Here is a 25,219-nt window from a genome sequence, read left to right as displayed (position 1 = left end):
TACTGACATTTTAAAAAAAACCCTAGTTTTCAATCATACGTATGGTGTCTGTTAATAAGAGAAACATTTAAAATTGCCAATAAAGAGTAAGAAAAAAATAAAAGTCATCCATACTGTCACCATCCAAAGGTGATAACGTTAACATCCCTTCAGAAGTCTTCTTTTGGTATGGGTTTTAAGTCCGTATTTCGTTGGAGATAAAAACTAGATGTATCAAGATGGTTTATGATATTCATGTATTTAATGTTTGGATTACACACTGATAGAAGAAATCCATCAAAATTTGATCAGTTCTAATTCTGTCCCTTGGTCCCAGTTGTGTGACAACTTTTTTTTTTTTGGTAAGGAAGACCAGCCCTGAGCTAACATCCGATGCCAATCCTCTTTTTTGCTGAGGAAGATTGGCCCTGGGCTAACATCCGTGCCCATCTTCCTCTACTTTATATGGGACGCCACCACAGCATGGCTTGACAGGTGGTGCGTCCTTGCGCACCCAGGATCTGAACCTGTGGACCCCGGGCCGCCGAAGCGGAACACCTGCACTTAACTGCTATGCCACCAGGCCGGCCCCCTATTTTGAGAATTTTAATGAATGTCTATCAGCAAACTTTTGTGGAATTTCTGTTTTGTGCATGATACTTAACTAACGTGGTTCCTGCTGAGAGCATCAATGACTTCCTTTTGTTAAATCCAGCAGCACTTTTCAGTCCACATGTTACTTTCCCTCTCAGCCACATTCGATGCTTTGACTCCTTCTGGAAATGCTCTCTGCCCTTGGCTTCAGGATCTTGCACTTTGGTGGTTTTCCTTCTCCCTCTTTGGCTAGTCCCTCCGAGTCTTCTTTACAGTTTTCTCTCTACCACTCATTGAACATTGAGTCCTCAAGATTCTGACTTCAGTGTGTACTCTCCTTACTCCGCCCACCTTTCCTGAGCCAGTTTCACCACTTTATTATTCATCTTTTCTGTGATGACGACCCAAGCCTACATCTCTGGTCCAGATCTCTCTCCTAATTCCAGACCCATATATCCAGGTACCTATGGGGGTCTCCTTATGAGTGCTTTGCAGGCACCCCAGGTGTAAGATGTTCTAAAACATACGCCATCTCTCCCTGACCAATCTTCCTCCTTATCCTATATTTCTAGTCTCAGTGATGGTATAGTTATCTAAACAAAAGAATCTCAGGTGTTTTTCTTAACTTCCACCTGTCTCTCATTCCCCATGTTTAACCATTTTAAAAATTTATATTTTCTACCTCTTTACTATTATCTCAAAATGATCTGATCCGATTTATCTTCCCCTATCATTACCTAATTTTTTTTTATAATTTTTATTTATTTAATTTTTTCCCCCAAAGCCCCCGTAGATAGTTGTATGTTATAGCTGCACATCCTTCTAGTTGCTGTATGTGGGACACGGCCCCACCATGGCCGGAGAAGCACTGCGTCGGTGCGCGCCCGGGATCCGAACCCGGGCCACCAGCAGCGGAGCACGCGCACTTAACCTCTAAGCCATAGGGCCGGCCCATCACTACCTAATTTTTAATGGTTTAATTTATAAATGTATTTTAGCAAAGGGCTAGCTTTCCCAAATTGTGTTCCACAGAGTGTTAATTCCACAAGGTGTTAAATGGTATTCTACAAAAAAAATCAGGGTTCCCTGGCCAAATGAGTTTGAGGAATGCTGCATACCACTGTTCCCATCTTGGCAATTCACAATGAACACGAAGCACCAAGAAATCCTGCAGAAAAGCAACTTGTTTGTTTAACCTAGCATTCCCAGTAGTCTCTCCCCACTTTTTGTGGAAAGACTTCAAATATCTTGCTTCCATTGGGTAGTTTGGGATATGCTTATATAGGATACAAGGTAAGGAACAAACTCATTTTTCAACCCAATAGTCAGTTTCCCTCTCAACATTTGTTGAATAATCTCTCCCTTCCCTGCTTGTTTATGAGGCTTCCTTTATCATATATTAAATTCCTAAATATTTTGGGGTTCGTTTTAGAGCTGACTTTTGGCTTATTTATTTTTTTGAGATAGGGCATCTGTCAGTATTTTTGAGGGAAGCCCGTTTGAATGCAGGATAAATCATCTTTAATAGCTAAAGCCATGCCCTGTAATCAAGTGTCAAATGTGAGCTCTCCAGCAATAAAATCGAAGCCAAGTGAGTCATGAGTCATGGAGTCTATTGAAGAAGTTTTTACATTGGGGAGGAAGTCAGACTTGAAGGGGTATTCAAAATTTTTCAGTAATTGGCTACATCATTAGCAGTTTAAATGAGCAAGGACTATATTTCTGCCACCCCTCTTTCCCAATTGATAAAAGTGATGGTATGTGGCAACCTAAAGTTAGTCAAGACTCAGTTTTGAGTCAGATGCACCTGGAAGCTTGTCCATACTTATTTTCCTTTTTAATGCTCTGGCGTTGTGAGGCAATTTAGTAAAATTACACCTGAACTACTTAAGATTGTAAAATTAATCACATTTTATCTTGAGTTGCAAATTGTAATTGATCTAATTCTCCTGGCCTGGAACTAGCAGTGATCAGGTGAATTTCTTTTTACACGGTTGTGAGGCTAATATATTTTTTTGCTCAAAATATCAGATTGGTTAACACATTCTGGACACTTTAGGTACTTAGATGATGCTAAGTCCCTTTCAATTCTATAATTCTGTGATACAGTATATGTGGAAATGTCACAGTTTTCTTGGGGAAAGAAGTTAAGAAATAGCAAAAACAAACATTTTTATATATAAAAGAATGTCTGGATGGAGAAACTCTAAAATGTTACTAGTGGTTATATAGATGGATGGTGGAACTTTGCTTGGTGTCTTCTATCCTCCAGATCTACTCTGCACCCTGTGCTGGGCCCTGGAGAATGACCAGTATGGATTATATCCATGGGCTTACTCCCCTGCCCTCTGGTTTCTTGTTGGGTTCAGCCAATGGAGAGCCCCAGGAGACTGGAGAGCGGGAGGAGGGTGGTGTTGGGGTATCGATTCTCCTGGCCCCTTACTTGGAGAATTGCCTTGTGCTGGTGGAATTCCTCAACTGAAGGTCATAGCTCCTCTCCAGGAGGGCTTCTCTGTGTGACTCTCTCCTGGGTTCTGGTAACCACTACCTCTCTTTGCTATTTGAGGCCTGGGGTGGTAACAGCCTCACTGTTTGTAGCCCCATCACTATTCTTGGTGATTTCCCTTTACTATTCCTGAAGCTAGTAGTGATCATTGCCCAAACAGTCCACTGTCAACGTTAGGATCTAGCTGCTCACTTAAAGAAATGGTGGTTGCTGTTGGATATCTTTTGGCTAAGTGGATATGTACCTACATCTTGTTTTCTCTTAGATCCAAGAGTTGAAGACTGGCTCCTCATGTCCTCGCCTCTGCCGCAAACCATCATCCTGGGACTCTATGTCTATTTTGTCACTTCTCTGGGACCAAAGCTCATGGAGAATCGAAAGCCATTTGAACTCAAGAAAGCGATGATAACGTACAATTTTTTCCTAGTACTCTTTTCTGTGTATATGTGTTATGAGGCAAGTGTCTTCAGTATTCCTAATGGGAGAATTTTGCCTGTCTTCCTGTTTATCTGTCATTATGTTTCTTGTTGTGACTGTAAGGGTAACTCTTTGAGATTTAAGGAATTTTAGAAACTTAGCTCACTAGAAAGGTATTTGCCAAAAAGTTGTTCTGTATAGATCAGATATTGAACTTTTTAGAGGATCTCAGTGTAGTCTTCCTCACAGGCAGTGAGAAAACTTAACATTAAGCCAGGGACTTGCATGTAGCTAGCCATAATAGATAAATGTTAGTTTTGAGGAAACACAATACTCAGAGAAATTAAGTGACTTACTTAAAGTAGCATAGTTGGTAAGTGGAGGACTGATGTTTGAATCCAGATCTGTCTGAGATCAGAGCTCATCCTGACTCTGTAATGAGTTGTCATCCTCATGGTAGGAACCTTTGGTTTCTGCATGCTTTGATGAGCTATAATGTGATGTTTTGGTTTGGTTTAGCTGGGCTTTGCGGGGACAGAGAACTTAGACTCATACAAAGCAGTAGGTGAGGGAGCCTGTCCCTCACTTGTCAGGAAGAGAGATGGGGATCTTCCAGGACCCAAAGGCAGACTCATGGATCCTCTTTCTCCCCCTCTGCTGTTAACATGCCTCAGCCACCCTCATTTACCTGCTTTTCTGGGATTCCTTTCTTCTTTTCCAATATAGGCTGGCTTCCTCATCTTCGGCCCCTTATTTACTTTCTCTGCAACACAGACTGTGCTTCCTCATACCTGGGACTCATGAGGGCCCAACATGGCCCCTCTGGCCTCTCTTGATACCATAGTCTCTGCACATGTGTCCTTCCAACCTGATTCCGGCTGCGAATCCACCAGATTGGGTCACCTTAAGTTTGCTCTGGCCTCATTTCTCACAAGCCTCCCTGAAGTCTGGACTTACTTTGCTGCCTTCCATTTCTTCTACTTTATTTCCAAAAGTAACTCACAAGCCACTTTTACTGTCCTTTCTGGAGAATGAGTAACTGAAAGGGAAGGAGAAATACAGATGGGGAGTGGAGAAGATACGTGCTCTTAGCGTGTTCTTTTTTTTTTTTTTTTGTGAGGAAGATCAGCCCTGAGCTAACATCCATGCTAATCCTCCTCTTTTTGCTGAGGAAGACCGGCTCTGAGCTAACATCTATTGCCAATCCTCCTCCTTTTTTCCCCCCAAAGCCCCAGTAGATAGTTGTATGTCATAGTTGCACATCCTTCTAGTTGTGTATGTGGGATGCGGCCTCTGCATGGCCGGAGAAGTGGTGTGTCGGTGCGCGCCCGGGATCCGAACCCAGGCTGCCAGTAGCGGAGCGCACGCACTTAACCACTAAGCCACGGGGCCGGCCCCTCTTAGCGTGTTCTCAGAGATAGGATATACCCTCCTATAGGACAGTGTTAAGAGCAGACCTAGAAGCCAGGAGATCAGGGGCTAGTTAGTCCCAGTTATGCTACTAACTAGTTATCTGATTTTGAGCAAGTCACTTAACCTCTCTGGGCCTCTGTTCTCTCATTTTCTGAAGTCAGGATTGAACCAAATTGTCTCTCAAGTCCCTTCATGCTCTGGTGTTCTTAGGTTCTATGTCTGATTGTGTCATTGATTGTTATGTCCCCAAATATATTTCTCAGACTTGGAAGGAATCCAGTTATAACCAGTCAGTTTTGGTTCCTATTTTAGCAATTATAATGTAAAAGAAGGTTTGAAAATATCTGAATTTGAGAGTTTCTATCTCCCATTAACTGCTAATACTTGAGTTCCTTATGTGCCAGTTTTGGGGTTTATTACCTGCCAAATATAAATTTTTACTCTTTCTTATTGCCAGCCTGAAATGTAGACATGTATGTCAAAAGCTCTGGGGGCCGGCCCCGTGGCATAGCGGTTAAGTGCGCGCGTGCTCCGCTGCTGCCGGCCTGGGTTCGGATCCCGGGTGTGCACCGACGCACTGCTTGTCAGGCCATGCTGTGGCGGCGTCCCACGTAAAGTGGAGGAAGATGGGCATGGATGTTAGCTCAGGGCTGATCTTCCTCACACAAACACACACACACACACACACACACACACACACATACACACACACACACAAAATAAATAAATAAATAAATATTAAAAGCTCCACAGACTGTTGGAATGTTCTTAAACTTAATTCAGGAAAGCGTTGAGTTCCATTCTCTGTTGAAACAGACTTTTGACCACCGAGCAGCATGTCCTCTCCAGGACACGTGCTTTATTGGGTGGAGCACGACTGCATTTGGTATAGAGAGTAAACATCTCTAGGGACGTCAGGGTAAATGTGAACAAGGAGAGAGGGAAGTACCTCAGACCAAAGGAATCACATGCCTTATCTTACAGTGATGGTTTGAACGTGCTACTTCCTTGGCACCACTCAGACACTAATAATGCGAGACCAGTGAAGACCCCACAGAAGGCCAAGTCACACAGCTTCTCCCCTTCAGTGCAGTGCTTGCTGGGCTGGGGTGAAGGGGAGAAGCAGCCATCCCTGTTTAAGAAAGTGGACTGAGAGTGTTACTTGCATCAGTCAGAAGTGAGTCTGAGCAGCAGAGAATATGAGGACGCTTGCTGACGAGTCAGGATTTTGTAAAATAGAATTTGCTGTTTCTGGGCCACATTGCCTTATTCCTTTGAGAAAATTTATTGACTTGTTTTTGAAAGATTTTTCTCACACATGAAGTATGTCTTATACTTTTCTGAATCTTAATTTTCACAATTTCATAACTTACCAAGTTAACAGTGTGATGAAATTATATTACAAACAAGCTAGGAGCTGGTGTCAGAAAAGGATGGTATGTTTTTAAATACCAGTCTAAATAGTTATTCTTTCTCCTTTGTTTCTTTCCTTTTCACCTTTAAAATATCATTCTGATAATGCCTCATAAACTTTTGCTTATAGAAGTTAATTTATTTTAAAGTTGTCATTTTAGCTTTAATGGTAATTAAAAATAGAAATTTTAAATGTACTTCAATGGCCGAAAAGGATATAACCATTATAGTGAGAAAGAAGACATTCTCAGGAATGTGTTGGCACTTGTGAGACTAGGAAGTCAGAGAAGAGAAGAACTGATCATATTGTCAAAACTCTAAATTAAGCCAAACATTTAATTTAAAATTAGAGTCCTTAAGGGGGCTGGCCCAGTGGCATAGTGGTTAAGTTTGTGCACTCTGCTTCTGTGGCCCGGGGTTCGCAGGTTCAGATCCCGGGTGCAGACCTACGCACTGCTTATCAAGCCATGCTGTGGCAGGCATCCCACATATAAAGTAGAGGAAGATGGACATGGATGTTAGCCCAGAACCAATCTTCCTCAGCAAAAAGAGGAGGATGGCAACAGATGTTAGCTCAGGGCTAATCTTCCTGAAAAAAAAAAAAAAAGTTAGAGCCCTTAGTTTTTCATGTTCAGATACTGTTTTAAAAGAAGAGCTTCCCACTATCAGACTGAAAGAATGTCGATATAATCTTTGAATTATGGTTCAGACTTATCAACAATAAGCTTTTTCTTCTCACCACTAGCCTAAGGTCACTTTGTGGGTGTGTTGGAATTAAGGCTTGCCAGATTGTACTCTTATTGTTAAGATTTTCCTTTCTTACTTGTCATGTGAATCCGAAGCAAAACTAACATCTCAGTCTTGTGTTTGGTCAATCTTGATTTTAAGAGCCATGGATTACCACTTCACATTATACCCGCTAGCCAAGGACAGGAAAACCCCAGTTGTTGCAGCCATCTTATGAGTACATTGAGGAATTTTGGTTTGCCCATTTATTTATTGACTAATTGGGAAGATTGGAAATCACCAGAAAAGACTGAATGTGCACCCAATTATTTTCCCTTTAGAGCATACAAACATATGCACGCGTATATGTAGATGTACATATACGTACATAGACTACCCTTTCTCTGCCACTATTGCTGTTTATACAACAGATTCTCCACTATATTAGAACAGTCATCCCAAGACATGGACATTTTAGTCCAAACACAGTTTATATAAATAGTATATGAGTTTATGATTTTGAAAATTCTCGTTGCCTTGATGTCATGCAAGTTCCTACTTTGTAACTGCTCTAGCCTGCCTTTCCCTCTGCACTCAGCCAAGAACGTAATGAAGACACATGGTCAAAACTACCTTTGTTGTAACTGTTGAGCAAATGCTTCCTTCTTTAATATGCGTGTGTTGTCTTGCAGTTTGTGATGTCTGGCTGGGGTACAGGTTATTCATTTCAATGTGAAATTGTTGACTATTCACGGTCGCCTGCAGCATTGAGGGTAAGTTTCTCTTTGGAAAAACTTGTAACCCCAAATCCATGTCAAAACTTTTGGGACTCTATTTGTGACACTAAATGTGAACTCAGAGTGAGTAAATGACTCAGTGATCAGAATATATGTATTGAGAGAAAAAAGTTAAAAATTACCAGAAAGAATCAAAGAAAGTCAGGTGTATAGTTTCCTGTAAAATGAAAATTGGTGCTTTTGTTTTTGAATTTCCTGAATTTAAAAATAAATGTATATCTGGTTCCTCAAAAAATTAAAAATAGAATTACCATATGATCCAGCAATTCCACTTCTGGTTATGTACCTAAAAGAATTGAAAGCAGGGTCTCAAAGAGATGTTAGAACACCCATATTCATAGCAGCATTATTCACAATAGCCAAAAAGTGGAGGTGACCCAAGTGTCCATTGATGGATGAATAGATAAACAGAATGTGATATATACATACAATGGGATATTATTCAGCCTTAACAAGGAAGTAAATTCTGACACGTGCTACAACATGAATGAGCCTTGAGGACGTTATGACAAGTGAAGTAATCCAGGCACAAAAGGGTAAATACCGTATGATTCTATTATTTGAGGTACCTAGAATAGTCAAATTTAGGAACAGAAAGTAAAATCGTAGTTGCCAGGGGTCAGCGGGGAGGAGAGATAGGGAGTTAATTGTTTAATGGGTACAGGGTCTCAGTTTCGCAAGATTAAAAGAGTTTTACAGATAGATGGTGGTCATGGTTGCCCAACAATGTGAATGTCCTTAATGCCACCGAACTGTACACTTAAAAATAGTTAAGATCGTAGGGGCTGGCCCCCATGGCGTAGGGGTTAAGTTCGTGCATTCTGCTTCAGCGGTGGTCCGAGGTTCGCTGGTTCGGATCCTGGGCACAGACCTACTCACCGCTCATCAAGCCATGCTGAGGTGGCGTCCTACATAAAAGAACTAGAAGGACCTACAACTAGGATATACAACTATGTACTGGGGCTTAGGGAGAAAAAGAGGAAAAGTGGCAACAGATGTTAGCTCAGGACCAATCTTCTTCAAAAAAAAATAGTTAAGATGGTAAATTTTATGTTATGTGTATATTGCCAAAATTTCAAAAAAATAAAATTTTCTTCCGTGTAAAAAAAATAAAATAAATTCATATGTGTGTGTCTTTCTGCAGATGGCACGCACCTGCTGGCTTTATTACTTCTCAAAATTTATTGAGCTGTTCGATACTGTGAGTATATAGTCACCACATTTGGTAAATGTTTGGTGTTTCAGTGAGAGCAATAAAGTGCTAGAAATCAGTTTTCTGATAACTTGGGTTATCTCTCCTCCTCAGGCAGACCTAATATTATCTTTTTCCTTTTATTATTATTAATTTTAGAGAATAGATAGAATAAGCTTATTTTTCAGTCTTTTGCAAACTCCACAAGGTTTTTCTTATATATCTACCATCCGATTAAGATAAGCATGTGACTGTCATATACACTACAAAACTGTGCACCTTTTATAGATTGATGATAATTGTTTTGTGAAGTTCAGGAAGCAAAGAGCAGAGAACATTTGACCTTTGATTCTTCGTACCAAAGTACTGTGTCATCCATACTCCTTTAAAAGGATAAATGCTGAGCCAGCCCTGACGGCTCAGTTAAAGTTCAGCACGCTCCGCTCGGCAGCCCAGGTTCAGTTCTCGGTCGTGGAATCACACCACCCGTCCGTCAGTAGCTGTGCTGTGGCGGCGGCTCACATAGAAGAACTAGAAGGACTTGAACTAGAGTATACAACTAGGTACTGGGGCTTTGGGGAGGGAAAAAATAAAAAAGAGAGAGAGGAAGATTGGCAACAGATGTTAGCTCAAGGTGAATCTTCCCCAGCAAAAAAAAAAACAGGATAAACGCTTCAAAATTCATAAGCTTATACTAGAATGTTCAGTTACCCCTGGGATATCAGTAATTTGGGTAACATCAAAACTGTCTCCAGCTGCCATTCGAAGTCCGTGCTTACTGGGTCCTCTCTCTTCTTGAGGACCAGCTCTGAATTTAGGTGACTGGGCCCTGGGAGAAGCAAGTGCCTTGAATTAGAGTCCATGATGAGAGGAGAAAGCCATGCACCTTTGTTTCCAGAGTAGCTTAGGAAAGCTGGATATTTACTGTATCTTTGTGGCATGTGGATCTTAGTTATGTGGAACCAGTCCTGGGTCTAAGACTGACAAGTGTGTTCTCTCTCTAGAATATATACCTCTACATTTCTTGTAGCAAATCTCAACATGCTTCACCTTCTCAGCTGAGTAATTGCATAATGTTAGAATTGGAAAGGACTTTAGTGAGTGTAGAATCCGGTGGTTCTCAAACTTTAGCATGCATTAGAATCATCTGGAGGGCTTATTAAAAACACAGATGACTTTATCCCACCCCCAGAGTTTCTGATTCAGCAGATCTTGGGTGGAACTCAAGAATTTGCATTTCTGGCAAGTTCTCAGGTGGTGTTATTACTGTTAGTCCAGAGTCCACATTTTGAGATAAGCATGGTATGTTCTGGTGTCTCATTGTGATTTTAATTTGCATTTCTCTAAGTACTAATGAGATTGAATCCGTTTTTATATATTTACTGGCCATTTTGATCTTCTCTGAAATGCCTGTTTAAATGTCTTGTCTATTTTTGTATTTGGGCTATCTGTCCTTTTTATTGATTTATAAGAGTTCTTTATATATTCTAGGTGTGAGACCTTTGTCAAATATGTCTGTTGCAAATATCTTTTTCCCATTCCATAGCTTACCTTTGCACTGTCTTAATGGTATCTTTTGAACAGAATTTGTTAATTAGTGTAGTGCAATTTTTCACTTTTTCTTTTGTGTTTAATGCTTTCAATGTTTTATTTAAGAGAACATTTCCAAGCCCAAGGCCATGAAGTAATGTTATGTTATCTTCTAGAAGCTCTATTGTTAACTTTTCATATTTAGATCTACAGTCACCCCAGAACTGATTTTTGTGTATGGAGTGAGGTAAGGTTCAGATTTTATGTTTTCTGTAGGAATATACAGTTGAACCGTCACCATTGATTGAAAAGACGATTCTCTCTCCAGTGCTCTGCAGTGTTATCTTTCTCATAAATTATTTATGTAACTGTGTCCCTGTTTCCAAATTCTTTGCTGTGTTCTGTTGGTTGATTTGTCTCTCTTTGTTCTAGTGCCACACTATCTGAAATAGAGTAGCTTTTAAGTATGTCTTGATATTCAGTGGAATGAATCCTCCAACTTTGTTCTTCAAAATTATCTCGGATCTTCTTAGCCCTTTGCATTTCTATGAAGATTTTAGAATCAGTGTGTCATTTTCTTTTTTTTTTTCTTACTATGTACCTTTAATGGCACTTTTACACTGCTTTTTGAACAAGAGGGCCTGTATATTCTTTTTGCACTAGTCCCCAAATTATATAGCTGGTCCTGATTTTTTTTTTATTGAGGCAACAGTGGTTTATAACATTATATAAATTTCAGGTGTACAGTATTATATTTCGATTTCTGTGTAGATTACATCATATTGCCGACCCAAAGATATCTAGTCCCATATTTTGAAGTCTAGCTCATCACTGGTCTTCTAAATTTTGAATATTTTTTTACACATTTAATTCTGCTTTTGAAAAAAATTTTCCCCAAAAAGCCTTTTTGTTCTACTCCTTTGTTTGTAGAGTTTCTGCAAACTACTGGGTACATTCAATCTGGATGGTGCCTTGGTTGCCCTTCCCATTTTTCCTAGGCAGCTTTGCTTTCTTTTCTATCCTATTTCTCCAATTAACTCTTCAAGTTTTTCCCTCTTCATCTTTCTTTAATAATAATTTGCTAACTTTTGATTTGTTGCAAGTCCTCTTTCAATTTACTTAGTCCCTTATCTAAATTGGTAGGGTGTGTCAGAGAGCAATGTAGAATAATCGCAGTCCTAAGTATTAAGACTGTCTGCTTTCTCATATACTTCAGAATCCATGACGATATTTTTTTACCAATAACATTTCTTTTAATAATTTTTGGCCATATTCTTCACTTTATACCTTTGATTTTTAAATCTGTATGCAATTTCTTTTCACCTTTTTAGTGATTCTCCCATGACTGGGCATCGTCCCTAAGTTCCTTCATACTAATTAGCCTTTGAGCTGCCCCTTGGTGAATCAGCTGCGTCTATGAGCATTCTATAAGGCAACCCTTTCAAAGCAAATTATGATGTGATGTATTTTTCACTTTGCCAATATTTTTGTAACACTAGATAAATTATTGGATGATTTTATATGAACTTGATTTTCTTTAAATTATTTCAGATCTTTTTTGTTCTGCGTAAGAAGAATAACCAAGTGACTTTCCTGCATGTCTTCCATCATACCAGCATGCCATGGACCTGGTGGTTTGGAGTCAAATTTGCTGCAGGTAGCCAAGGGAGAGTGGGTTCATGTATTACAAACGATAACGTTTCTCTATGCTATAAACACAGATTCTATCCTTGAATGTGGTTTCAAAGAAACTCCAAAGAATCTCTTCGATCAAACTTCTGACTTTCATTATTACCTGAAACATGAATGTAGGACTCTTATCTAGATCCTTCCCCCACCCTCTACTCTTTAGATATGCGTGACTTGTAGGTACAGTCTTCTACACATAGCCTTTAGTTGTTTTGTTTGGATTTTATTCTTTTCCCACATAGTCCCATTAAATGTCTTTAAATAAATAAATAATGACAAACAAACAAATAAATAAAATCGTAAAAGCCTTGGTTTCATAGGAATGTAGTTAAATAACTATTCCTTACATGTTTCCAGGAAGTTAGAATGTTTGTCTCAACTTCCGTGTCTTTTTTGACTTCAAATTTACAATAACTGATATACTCCTCAACTCCTAATAGCTCTCCAAAGATGTGTCAACTGGCAGTCGTCCCAACTTCCTTAAGCATCGTATCATATTAAAGGATGTTTTGATATTATTTTGTAAGTCAAAAGTATAGCAATAAGAGCTGAGGTATTTCCAGAAATGTGGTTTGGCACTGGCTTCCATTCCTAGAATCAAACTGTCCGGTTTAAACTGTCTTTTCAAAAGCTTGAGCACAGCTGATCTCTGTCTAGTATTTAATTTTTTGTTTGCCTGTTGTGCAACTCTCTGGGATAATAGCAATCGAGCTTTCCTTTTGAATATATGAAAATATTTCTGTGGCTGGTTTTTATATTAATTACACATCTGCTCCCTTCCTGAGATGTGGAGAATTGGGATAATTACCGAGGCGATTCATTTCTTTTTTCCAAACCAAAGAAGTAAAATGTGATGACACTAATTGTAATTCATTCTGCGACGTTTGCTTTTCAGAACTCTTATCTTAAAGAAGAAAGCAAGCTTAGAAAATACTTTATTAGAAAAGCCTTCCAAAGAAGATATGAAAAACATTACTAATTAAAATGTGATTGTTCTGTGAACAAGCTTATTAAAATAACTTAGAAAATAATCATAACTAGAGAAAATAAGCAAGTTAATTTTATTTGATAGCTTATTTTGATCAGTAGCCCTTACTAAACTCCCTTAGCTACACTGGTGCTTTGTTCAATTCCTGTCCATAGGATCCTCGTTTTAGGACATTTAAATGGTGAAAATTTCTAAATAGAAAATAGACATTCTTCTACCAAAAAATGGGAGAGATGCCTTGGTGAGAAAGGCCCTGATGTAGTTTGTTATCAAGGGTGAAATAGATCTCTTGAGTGTATATAATCATGGAAGACACAAATGGACTTGAGAGGTGTTTGGCTTCTCCCCGTTAAGCAGCTTGATTCCTAAACTATCAGAAATAGACAACTATTCTATTTTTAAATTACCCTATAAAAGGTGTTTTTACACCACTATAATCTATTTATTCAGGTTTCTTTGGGGAAAGAAGACTAATCTAAATGTAAATAATAAAAGCTGAGAGGTTGTTAATAAGCTTCATTAATTCAGTTTCTTCTGACTTGAAATTTGTGATAATTAAAGAATTCGCTGAAATTTGATTTACTGTATCCAAGAAGGGAAAGTTTATGAAGCACAGTACAGCATAAATGAGACATTGGTGGAATATTTAAACTACTTAAAAATAATTATTTTTGACAGGTTATTTTATTTATTTTTTTTTTTGTGAGGAAGATCAGCCCTGAGCTAACATCCATGCTAATCCTCCTCTTTTTGCTGAGGAAGGCTGGCTCTGAGCTAACATCTATTGCCAGTCCTCCTCCTTTTTTCCCCTCCAAAACCCCAATAGATAGTTGTATGTCATAGTTGCACATCCTTCTAGTTGCTGTATGTGGGATGCAGCCTCAGCATGGCCGGACAAGTGGTGCGTCGGTGCGCACCCGGGATCCGAACCCCGGGCCGCCAGTAGGGAAGCGTGCGCGCTTAACCGCTAAGCCTCGGGGCCGGCCCTTAACAGGTTATTTTAAGGGAGTACTTTAGTAGTGATAGTATCTAGAAGTATCTAGAATTACTGCAATTATGAATGATCGTTAAAAACTAGTTTCTACCATGCAACAATTTTCATTTTGCTTTAAACTTTCTGTAATTCATAGTGTTTATGAATTTGGCCCTTTTTCTAACATAATTAATCCAAATTTGTGAGATTTTGCCTTATTTCTGGAATTAAGAATACTAGAATGAAGAAAATAGAATATTTTGGAGAAAAATTTAAATTCCATGTCAACATTACTAAGCTGGATCAGGTTATACATAAAAAATGCAGATTCTTCTAGATTGAAAGAGATGCTAGGGAAAAGTTTTGTTTTTTTACCCCACCATCAACTAATCACCCCATTACCCCTCTCACTGTACTACTGGTCCAGCTAAAAACAACTGAAATGATCATTGCTTACGTTCCCCCTGGGTTCTTTTCTTCTATTCTGAATTGAATGTGGTCAGTAGGAGAGGTGGGGAAATGAGAAGAGGAAAACCAAGGCAGGAAGGCACAACTGATAATAAGCAAATGGAAGCAGTAATCAAAGCTGGTTCAATAATTAAGAAATGTTTATTTTGGAAAAACAGTAATTAATTAAAGCAAACTTAGCATAGCTAGTGAAAGCTAGTGGTTTTACTGCCAAAGTTTTGTGGCACTAAGAATATTTATTGAAGATTATTGAGAGTGGAAAAAGTAAATTTGTTTCCACACAATGACATGTACAAAAATATTCTTAGTGGCTTTATTCGTAATAGCCCAAATTGAAAACAATCCAAATATCTTTTAATAGGAGTATGGATAAATAAATTGTGATGCATTCATATAGTGTAATACTACACAGCAATAAAAAGGCAGACTACTAATATACACATCAACGTGGATGAATCTTAAACATATTGTTGACTGAAAGAAAGTTGGCACAAAAGAGTACATCTTATATAATTCTATTTATATGACATTTAACAACAGGCAAAACTAATAGTTGATGATAGAAGTCAGAATAAGGGTTATGTTGGGAGGGGTATATTCTTGGAAGAGGGACATAGGAACCTTATGTGGTGTTGGAAATGTTCTATATCTTGAATTTGGTAGTGGTTACATGGGTGTTTTCATATTTAAAAAATCATCAAGTAGTACACTTAAGATTAATGTACTTTGTGTACTTTATATATGTTAACCCTCACTAAAAAATGAATTTGATTGCTGTTATTTAGCAATGTGTCAAGTTTAAAAAGATCGACTTAGTTTAAGCAAACCCATATCATAAGACCACCTTAGGGTTAAGTTATAACAATAAATAAAGACATGCTAATCTATTCTCTAAGATTTGTATCTTGTATTTTACTAAATAAATATATTATTCATCTTCCTCTAATTTGGTAGCTGCTTAACAAGATGATATTTCATATGTTTTTCTTCCTACTAAAATTAATGTAATTATTATACTAAAATCTCAGTTCAGACAAAAATATGTTTCATTTTAAGGAACAGTGCCCCCGTTTTATGACAATTTTATTTTCCAGGTGGTTTGGGAACATTCCATGCCTTTCTAAATACAGCTGTACATATAGTCATGTATTCCTATTATGGACTGTGTGCATTGGGACCAGCTTACCAGAAGTATTTGTGGTGGAAAAAATATTTGACATCATTACAGCTTGTGAGTAATTAATTTTCTTTAAAACCAGATGTGAAACTACACTGGAGTCACTTGTCTTCCCTATGAATTAGGATACCAAAGTTTACAAAACAATAGGGTTATAAAGGGTCTGGCCCCTATATGGCATCCCATCATTATCCTTTCTATATTATTTAAACTTTTGTCAGGAACTTTGTTGAAAACAAAGCATATTTGGTAGCCAAGAGGCTCAGACAATTAAACTAGCATGTGTATCTTTATACTATTTTATGCATTTATATAAAATAAATATATTTATGATCAAAATAATCTCGAGGATACCTTCCTAGGCATAATATTAAATTAGAAGTTAGAAATTCCATATTCTAGATCTAAATCACTTTGGGGGAATGTAACTTTGAGGGAGTTATGGGCCATCTTGTGTGCCTGCCTATCTAGTCCTAACATTTATCCGTCTTTTTTTCCTCCAACTAGTAAAAGTACCGTGAGGATTAAAGTGTAGGGTGGTGGCATAATATATATATTGACAAAATTAACAATACCCTAAATAACCAACCACAAGGAAATGGTGAAATAAATTATGTTAATTCCTGCTTTGGAATATTACAAAGTCATGAAAATTATTCACAGTTGCTTTCTTTTTAAGTATTTTTCTAATTGTACGGTAATATATGCTCATTGCAGAGAAATTAGAACATCTAATTAAGCAAAGAGAAAGAAAAATAAACGTAATTCCACCACCCAGGGATAATCAGAGTTGATATTTTATTTTATTCTCGTCTGGCTTTTCTCCTGTATGCATTTATGTATGTCTTTTTGCATGATTTGTATTATACGGCATATACAATTTTGCATTAGGCTCTTTTCACTTAACATACTCTTAAATGTTGTAAAAACTTTTTAATAATGTGGGAAAATACTTATATAGAAAAAGAACAGATATTTCTTCATTAGTATTTCAAATATGTCAATGATACACAAATACACCTGCATAGAATGTTGAGGATGTTGTTTAGGCTTTCAAAGGTTTCATTTCCTCATCTGCAAAATGAGAGGAATAATTGTAGCTACTGCACAGAAATGTCATGAAAGTTCAAAATAATATAAAGAGAGTTGATGATGATAAAAGAAACTATGTGAAAATCTTTGATTAACTGGATGGATTGTGGGTACTTATTATTTATTTTTATTTATAAATTTTACCTTTCTAAAATTTCCACAGAATATATGTTGCCTTTTAAAAATCAGGAGAGGGCCGGCCCCATGGCTTGGTGGTTAAGTGCGCGTGCTCCGCTGCTGGTGGCCAGGGTTCGGATCCCGGGCGTGCACCGATGCACTGCTTCTCCAGCCATGCTGAGGCCGCTTCCCACCTACAGCAACTAGAAGGATGTGCAGCTGTGACATACAACTATCTACTGGGACTTTGGAGGAAAAATATATGTATAAATAAACATTTTAAAAATCAGGAGAAAAAAGATATCCAAAAAATCTGGACATTAGCCCAGAAAGTGTCCCTCTTAAGACTGCATAGAACATTCTTGAACACAGAGCCCCTGGGCATCACTAGGAGGGTCACCAATGCTGTCTTACTCCTTGCAGATTCTCTGCTGCTGTTGGCAGATAGGATATATTTTTCTCTATAACAGTGGACGACAAGTGCCAGATGTGAGGACTCAGTGATGCTTTGGCTCCTACAGAATTAGTGGGACTCTAAGGAGAATGTTTTTATTTCCCCAAAATTGAAATACCCGGTCTAACAACAGGACAGAATATTTGAAATTGAAACTATCCTAGAAAATAAAGCTGTAAGGGAGTGGTCCTGTTTGCATTGCATCAGTCAAGGACTCAAGTCAGAGACGTGCAAAGAAAACCTGCGCTGATGGTTCTCCGAGTATGAAAGGGCTGCTGCACTGTGCAGCTCCAGGGATATTTACATAGGGCCCCCTGGAGTTGTGCAATTTGGTGGGTTCCAAATTCCCATCTGGGTTTTGACACTGTTCTACCCACTTCACTCCCATGGAGGCTAGATTGAAAGATAAAATTCCCCACCCAACAGGAGCCTAGATGTGGTTAGAGAGTGTTTGAACATAAGCAGGCAAAGAATGCATTAAATAATTGCGCCATTGTGACTCTTCATGTCTGAGCGATATTTTTCACTCTTTCACCTGTTAGGTCCAGTTCATTATTGTCACCATCCACGTGGGACAGTTCTTGTTCCTGGAGGACTGCAAGTACCAGTTTCCAGTCTTTGTGTACGTGATTTTGATTTATGGTTGCATCTTTCTGCTGCTCTTTCTCCATTTTTGGTACCACGCTTACACCAAAGGTCAGAGGCTGCCCAAAACTGTGAAAAATGGAATCTGCAAAAACAAAGATCACTGAAATTCAAGCACAGCATGAATCGATAGATGAGACTGCTATCTTGTCTTCCTTGACAATCAAGAGATATTTCCATGTGTAGTGCATTTTGTATATTTTTCAAAACCAAGAGCTTGTATTTTTATGATAAGTTATTGGGGTTTCTGATATTTGAGAGCCCAAAGCTCCCAGATAACAGAGTCTTCTGATAATTAGAGCCTGAAGCAGCCAGGTTTTCAGCTGCTTTTAAACCTAATCTAAAGGTTTTATTTAATACATTTTGTTACAATGAAAGGAGGATATGAAACAGTACAGTACTTTTCAAAGAAGTCCGGTATAGATGAAAAATATCATTTGATATTTTGAGCACGGACAGAGATCCATGCCGTACAATAGATTCCTTCTGCCAGGTCTGGAAACCTGTAACGTGGTATCTGGCTTGGTTGCTTGTTGACTATATTCAGAAAACACTATATTTATTCTTGAGTTAAATTCCCATTCTAAAGAGCTAACACAGGGAACAGTCCAGTGAATTTTTGGTAAGTTGTCATTTAAAATCACTAACAGTGGGGCTGGCCCAGTGGTGCAGTGGTTAAGTTCATGCGCTCCACTTAGGCAGCCTGGGGTTTGCAGATTCAGATCCTGGGCGCGGACCTATGCGCCGATTATCAAGCCATGCTGTGGCAGGTGTCCCACATATAAAGTAGAGGAAGATGGACACAGATGTTAGCCTACGGCCAATCTTCTTCAGCAAAAGAGGAGGATTGGCAACAGATGTTAGCTCAGGCCTAATCTTCCTCACCAAAAAAAAAAAAAATCACTAACAATAATTTTTAATGGATCTCTTGAGTAGCCAGCAGTTTTGCTGGTAAGACTAACTCACAACGCTTTTGTTGTATAAACTGTTCAAAAGTAAAAATCCTTTCAGTTAGTATATCAATGCACCTGACACGAAGGTTAAATTAATATTTTGAAAACAAGGTGATTTGTTCTAATGGCTTAATGAACACTTTGCTATTACTGTTTTGCAATTAACTTTGTATGTTTCTGGGAAGAGGTGAATTTGTCAATGGAAAAAGTACCCTGTAGTTCAGTGGGAAAAATCTGTTGTCAATTGTATTATAATGTCACTTTCTCATATTGTCATGGTTTAAAGGATTATCTTGGTTAAAGATACATTGGTTAGGGGCTGGCCCAGTTTGTGGTTAAGTTTGTGTGCTCCACTTTGGTGGCCTGTGGTTCGCCAGTTTGGATCCCGGGCGCAGACCTACACACTGCTCATCAAGCCATGCTGTGGTGGCATCCCACGTACAAAAAATAGAGGAAGATAGGCACAGCTGTTAGCTCAGGGCTAATCTTCCTCAGCAAAAAGAGGAAGATTAGTAACGGAGTTTAGCTCAGGGCTAATCTTCCTCACCAAAATAAAAAAGAGTATAATTAATAAAATAACATTGATTTTCAAAAAAAAAAAAAGGATACATTGGTTAGATGTGTAAATGTTCATATCATTAGCATACTACAGATACCCTTAGATCATGAATGATTTTTTTGTGTGTGTGCCAAAGCGGAGCTTGCGCACTTAACTGCTACACCACTGGGCCGGCCCCTCATGAAGGATTTTTGACCACCCATCATACAGTTTCCAAAGATGGGTTCAAGTGGCTTGTGAAGCAACTGGAGGCAAATGGTGACACAGAGATTGTCCAGGGAAGATTTGGTTATATAAGGGTCTCTCTCAATAGAGAGAGAGAGAGAGAGACTACATAATAGTTATTGTTATAGATATACTGCATGAAGAAATATTTTCCAGAATTATAAATTAATTAACAGCCTGGATTTCTTTTTTTTGAACTTATAAACTATACTACATTGAAGGACTGAAACTCATTTTGCATAGATTTTGTTTCTTTAGAATTGCTACTTTCTAAAATTCTCTTGCTCTCACATTTTCTTGTTGGAGAACCCAAACTACTGGTCAATAGAATTTTATTCAAGAAACAGCAATATTTGGACATGTCTGAATTTTTCCTTAGTGCATCTTTTTTCTTGTTCTATTTATACTCGATTTTGAAGAACTGCTTTTGCTCGTATGACTTTAAACAATTAATACTGACGGGCTCTAGTTACTGTGTTACACACAGTGATACTTACTGTACAACAAAGCCTGAGTTTTCAGTCACCATCAACTCCTGTAGTTCTGTGTCTCTCCTAATCCATTAATCTATACCGTGGCCTTTTCTCTTCACACTTACCAGATGCATAAGGTTATTTGCCTTTAAGTGACCTTTAGTGATTTTGCTTGCTTACAATATGAGAAGATGAGAGTTGATAAACGGGGAAAATTACATATTTTTCTAAATAAAGAATAAAGAACTGGAGAGTAGAGCTAAAAAGAAACAGCAGCTCTAGTTTATGTCTCTGAGGGTCTCAGGGTGCCTTAAGTGTTTTCCTGTTTTGGCTTTTCAAACCCAACCTGTGCTAAAATGAGAAGGTATAGTAGGAGGTGTTATACATACACACAAATCCCAAAGATTTCCAAAGTAAGGTAAAGACCAAAATGAAGCAAAAATAAAAGAAGATAAAACAAAAGAGTTGGATTGCTTTTCTTGCATACTTTCTGGCCTGCATTGTACGACCTCTCCTAACCTCCCTGTAGTCTTTAAAATGTTTGACTTGCCAATGAGTTAACAGCAACATGTTACATAATTCTAAATTTATGAATAGAAGTGGAGAGCTAGAATGTTACATGAAAAGAAATCACAGCAAGCAGAAGCATCCTCCATATAAACATCAGTAGATCAAAATGAATATCACTGGATGTAGGGTTTGTATGGGCAATGTTTTATTAAAGGGCTCTGTGGATCACATGGAGTTTCTATTAGGGTTTCATCCCCCTCTTCAGGACTTTATTGCCTTTAGGCTTGCTATCCTAACAAATAAAGAGCCCAGTTACAAAGTCTGGTTTATGGCATAAAACTCTATGAATCCTTGAGAATCTATATCTATATTATAAATAAATACAAATGCAAAATTTTAAATATATGGGACATTGCCATTTTACAGTCTTGACTGAGTGAATTCTTAATTGAATAGACTACATTGTTATATAAATTATAAAATTATGAGGTTACATTTCCTCAATTATCCTTTATTTCTGTTAAGTGTTTAAAGACTGGAAAATTCCATGGATAGCATCAAAGTTTGGGTTTTGTGTGTGTGTGTGTTATAATAAATTTGTGGTATTACATGTATATATGTGTGTGTATCTTTCATTTTGGAATCTAACTGCATATGTTTGCATGGGTGGGTGGTTTTTAACCCGAATACTCATTGAACCAAAGCATTTTATACATGTGTTGTATACTTGCTGTGTTCAGAGCCCTGTGTAGACATTAGAATGATACAGAGATGCCTACAACATAGTTGGGACCTCCTGGAGCTTACAGACTGGCAGAGGAAATTATGTTACAGGGCAGTACGTGCTAGGTGCCATAGGAGTGAAAGTCCTGTCACTTAGCGAGCAGGGAAGGCTCTATGAAGGAATTTACATTTGACTTATATGTTTAAGATGTGCAGAATTTCAAAATGGTAGTGGGTTAGTGGGCAAGGGTAAGTGGGTAAGTGAAAAAAAATAATAAATCAAGGGCCAGGGGAAGAAAAGCATTAGGAAAGTTTAGGGAATGGCTAATAGACCAGATTAGAGTGAGGCTTCCTGTAGGAGATACAGAGAGATGAGGCCAGAAAGGGAGGGGGACTCTGACTTTGGGGACATGCTGCCACAGCATCTGGGCTTGATTCTTCAAGCAAATGGGAGCATTTAAAGGTTTTTGAGAGAGGAGAGGTATGATCAAAATGGTACCTTACGAGTCATCTGGTGGGGTGGGGTGGAGGCATGAGACACTAAAGGGGTAATTTGTTTAAGGGTGAGATGAAGAGAGCCAGAGTGTTTGACTAGAAAGAAAGAGGCTGATGTGAGAGAGCTTAGGATGGGAGAGTGGAATCTGGCAACTGATTGACCAAGGATGGGATGTGTTGCAGGGTTCAGAGAAGCAGTGTTGTGGTGTGGGAAGTGTGCTGTATCTGAATCTGTGAGGCATGGATGTTAGATGCCAAGTGACTTTGAACAAGCCAGTTAACTTCTCTCAGCTTCTGTTTCTTCATCTATAAAGTGAGAATACTAGTACAAGTTGTCCTTGTGTACATTGTTGTGTGGCTTATATGAAATAATGTATTTAAAAGCCCTTTGTAGTAACTGGTAAAAATATGAAATCTATGCACAAAGAATACAGACTCAGCAGATTTGAGTGGGGAGGAAAAGAAGGTGGGTCCCTAGCCCAAGAGAGCAGGGGTTATGGTTCTCTCCACTTCAAGTGGCGTATGGTATGTGTTAATTGGGGAAGGGATGGGGATAAAAGTTTCTCTAGATGTTTCCAGCAGATGTGACCACAATGGAACAGGCTCACAACACATCCTGTTATTCCAGGCTGCACCAGAGAAAAGACCAGAGGGCTCTTACTTTTATGTGGCTAACTGGGTGTGGTTATGGCTTTTATTGACAGCTGGTATCAGGTCAGGCTGTATATGCACTTATAACCCAACAATCCTTGCCAACTGCAATACTCTTAACATCTAAAAGAGCATTTGTGACTATATTCAAACTGCAGCATTAAGAAAATGTTGCTGTACCTTGTATATATTCTAGAGTCCACAGGATTCAGTTAATTTAGGGGACAATTTGGTTACTAAAGGGAGAAAGCTTGGTACAAGGAGTATTGGTTTAAATTGCCCAGGCTACACAAGGAGACATCCTGTGCCTAGTACTTACAGCTTCAATAGGAATGATATAAGCATCTGACTATCTGAACATGAAAGCTGTGAGCTCAGAGCTGCTGTCTTTTATCTTAAAAACTGCACGAATCCTTGTCAGTGTATCTTCTGCCTGCTTTGTGTTATCTTGTCCATGAATCTGTTCCTTTCTTTCTTTTTTATTCTTGTGCCAAGCATCCTACTTCAGACCCAAATAGTTTTGCCTATATTATAGAATTATCCTCGGTCTTTTCACATTTTTACCCAATATAAAACCTTTTTATCCTACTGTGCTGTTATGGAGGGAAGCTTGGTGTAGTGGTTGAGAGAATAGACTCTGGAACCAGGCTGCCTGGTCAGATTCTGGCTCTGTCGCTTACTAGCCACGTGACCTGGACAACCTCTCTGTGTCTTAGTGTCCCCACTGAAAATGGAAACCGTAACACTGCTTGCCTCATCAGTTTAGTGTGGGGATTCAATGAGTTAGTACAGGGAAGACTTGTAGAACAGTGCCTTCCTTCCAGTTGTTCAGGCCAAACACCTTGGAGTCATCTGCATTCCTCTCTCTCTCACTCAACATCAAAGGCTTCACCTTAAAGTATAACCAGAATCTGACCACTCTGGGCCCTCCTCGTGTCTGCCTGGCTTTCCAGACTAGCTTCCTATCTGACTCTCTGCTTCTGCCTCACCTCCCTACAATGCGTTGTCTACATCACACCCAAAATCATCACTTAACGTAAATTAGATCATGTCACTCTTTTACTCAAAACCCTCCAGTGGCTTCTGGTTTCACCCAGAGAAAAAGCCAAAGTCTTTACAGTGGTCTGCAAGGCCCTCCATGATCTGTCTCCCACCTGCCATTGCCCCTCTGTCCTCATCTCCTACGACTTCCCACTTGGCTCCTTCTGCCCCAGCCACACTGGCCTCCTTGTGTTCACTGGACCATGCTAGGCACATTCTCAGCTTTTGCCTCTGCCTGAGGGGCTCTTCCCCAAGTAACTACTTGGCCAAACCCCTCGCTTCCCTCCAGTCTTTGCCCAAATCTCACTTTCTCGATGAGGCCTGCCCTGCCTACCCTGTTCACTACCTGTACCCCGATCTCCCTTTACCTTACACATTCTTTCTTCCATACAGCACTTGTTACCTTCTAACGTGCTGCACCCTGTACTTATTGATTATTTATATTGTCTATTGCTGTCTTCCTCGTTAGAAAGTAACCTCCTCAAGGGCAGACATTTTTGTCTGTTTTGTTCACTGCAAGTGCTTAGAACGATAGCTAGTATATTACAGGAATTCAATAAATATGAGTTGAATGAAGCATCAAATAAGTGTTTGCTATTGTTACAGATTCTCTTCCTCTGCTCATTCGTTTACCGGCTTATTCGTTCATTCAACAATAATTTGTTAAACACCTGCTCTGTACCAGGTCCTGTGCTAGACACTGAGTATAAAAAACAAAACAAATAATAGCAGTCCCCACAGAGATTCACATTCAGATGGAGGGAGACAAACAGGCAGCACGTCAAGTGTGCCAGCTGTTAAAATGGTGGTTTTTAATCTGTACAATGGAGGGACACAAAGCAGAAATGTTCAGTTCTACCTAGACTGGGGGCAGGACTTCAGAAAAAGCTTGAAAGAGGAGGTAGTATCAGCTGACTCATGAAAGATGAGGGACTGTTTGTCAGAAAGAAAATGAGGAGGAGCGTATGCCCCAAAGAAAACTCCAGGCCAGAAAAGGAAAGAAACACCTGGCATGAGCTTGAGGGAAACGTGTGAGGTGAACCCAATGTTTCAGTTTTGAAAGTGCGGGACCAAGCCGACGATTGATCAGGGCGTGGGAAGGAGGGTCAGAAGGTGAATTGTTTGGGGACGTGTTGAGTTTGAGGGACATTCCTCCATCAAATCTCTTCCTCAGGCAGTAGTGTGATGACTATTCTTTCAAAGAGCTGGGTTGAGAAGAGAAGGTAAAAGGTAGTAGGTAAAGGGGAATGTGAGATTGAGGAAAAAATTGTTTTCCTTTTGAAGTAGAGGAAGTATAAACATGTTTATTTACTCAAGATGGCTTGAGAAGAAGAGTGAAAAAGTTGCATAAACACAGTGGGGAATGGATGTGCCCAGGGACGGAGACAGATCTCAAATATATCCTAGCTTCCAGCAAGG

The 25,219-nt window shown here is 39.0% G+C and overlaps 1 protein-coding gene across 6 annotated transcripts in view; it reads left to right on the top strand.

The window, feature by feature from the left end:
* The window catches only part of ELOVL7 (ELOVL fatty acid elongase 7), a 75,156-nt gene extending 53,652 nt beyond the window's left edge, over positions 1 to 21,504 (top strand). For 5 of the 6 annotated variants that reach the window (XM_004422855.3, XM_087443301.1, XM_087443298.1 and 2 more), the window contains 6 exons: positions 3,345 to 3,535; positions 7,741 to 7,821; positions 8,990 to 9,046; positions 12,119 to 12,224; positions 15,780 to 15,916; positions 18,068 to 21,504. In XM_004422855.3, the coding sequence (XP_004422912.1) occupies positions 3,345 to 3,535; positions 7,741 to 7,821; positions 8,990 to 9,046; positions 12,119 to 12,224; positions 15,780 to 15,916; positions 18,068 to 18,277 (782 nt within the window). In that variant the 3' untranslated portion in view covers positions 18,278 to 21,504. Of the gene's footprint in view, positions 1 to 3,344; positions 3,536 to 7,740; positions 7,822 to 8,989; positions 9,047 to 12,118; positions 12,225 to 15,779; positions 15,917 to 18,067 lie in introns of those variants that run through there. The other variant, XM_087443302.1, reaches the window with a different exon arrangement.
* Positions 21,505 to 25,219: the final 3,715 nt, after the last annotated feature.

The sequence above is a fragment of the Ceratotherium simum genome, chromosome 18, assembly GCF_057802395.1.
Source record: "Ceratotherium simum simum isolate JZ-2026a chromosome 18, ASM5780239v1, whole genome shotgun sequence".
NCBI classification, from domain to species: domain Eukaryota; kingdom Metazoa; phylum Chordata; class Mammalia; order Perissodactyla; family Rhinocerotidae; genus Ceratotherium; species Ceratotherium simum.
This window is presented reverse-complemented; position numbering and strand designations above follow the sequence as displayed.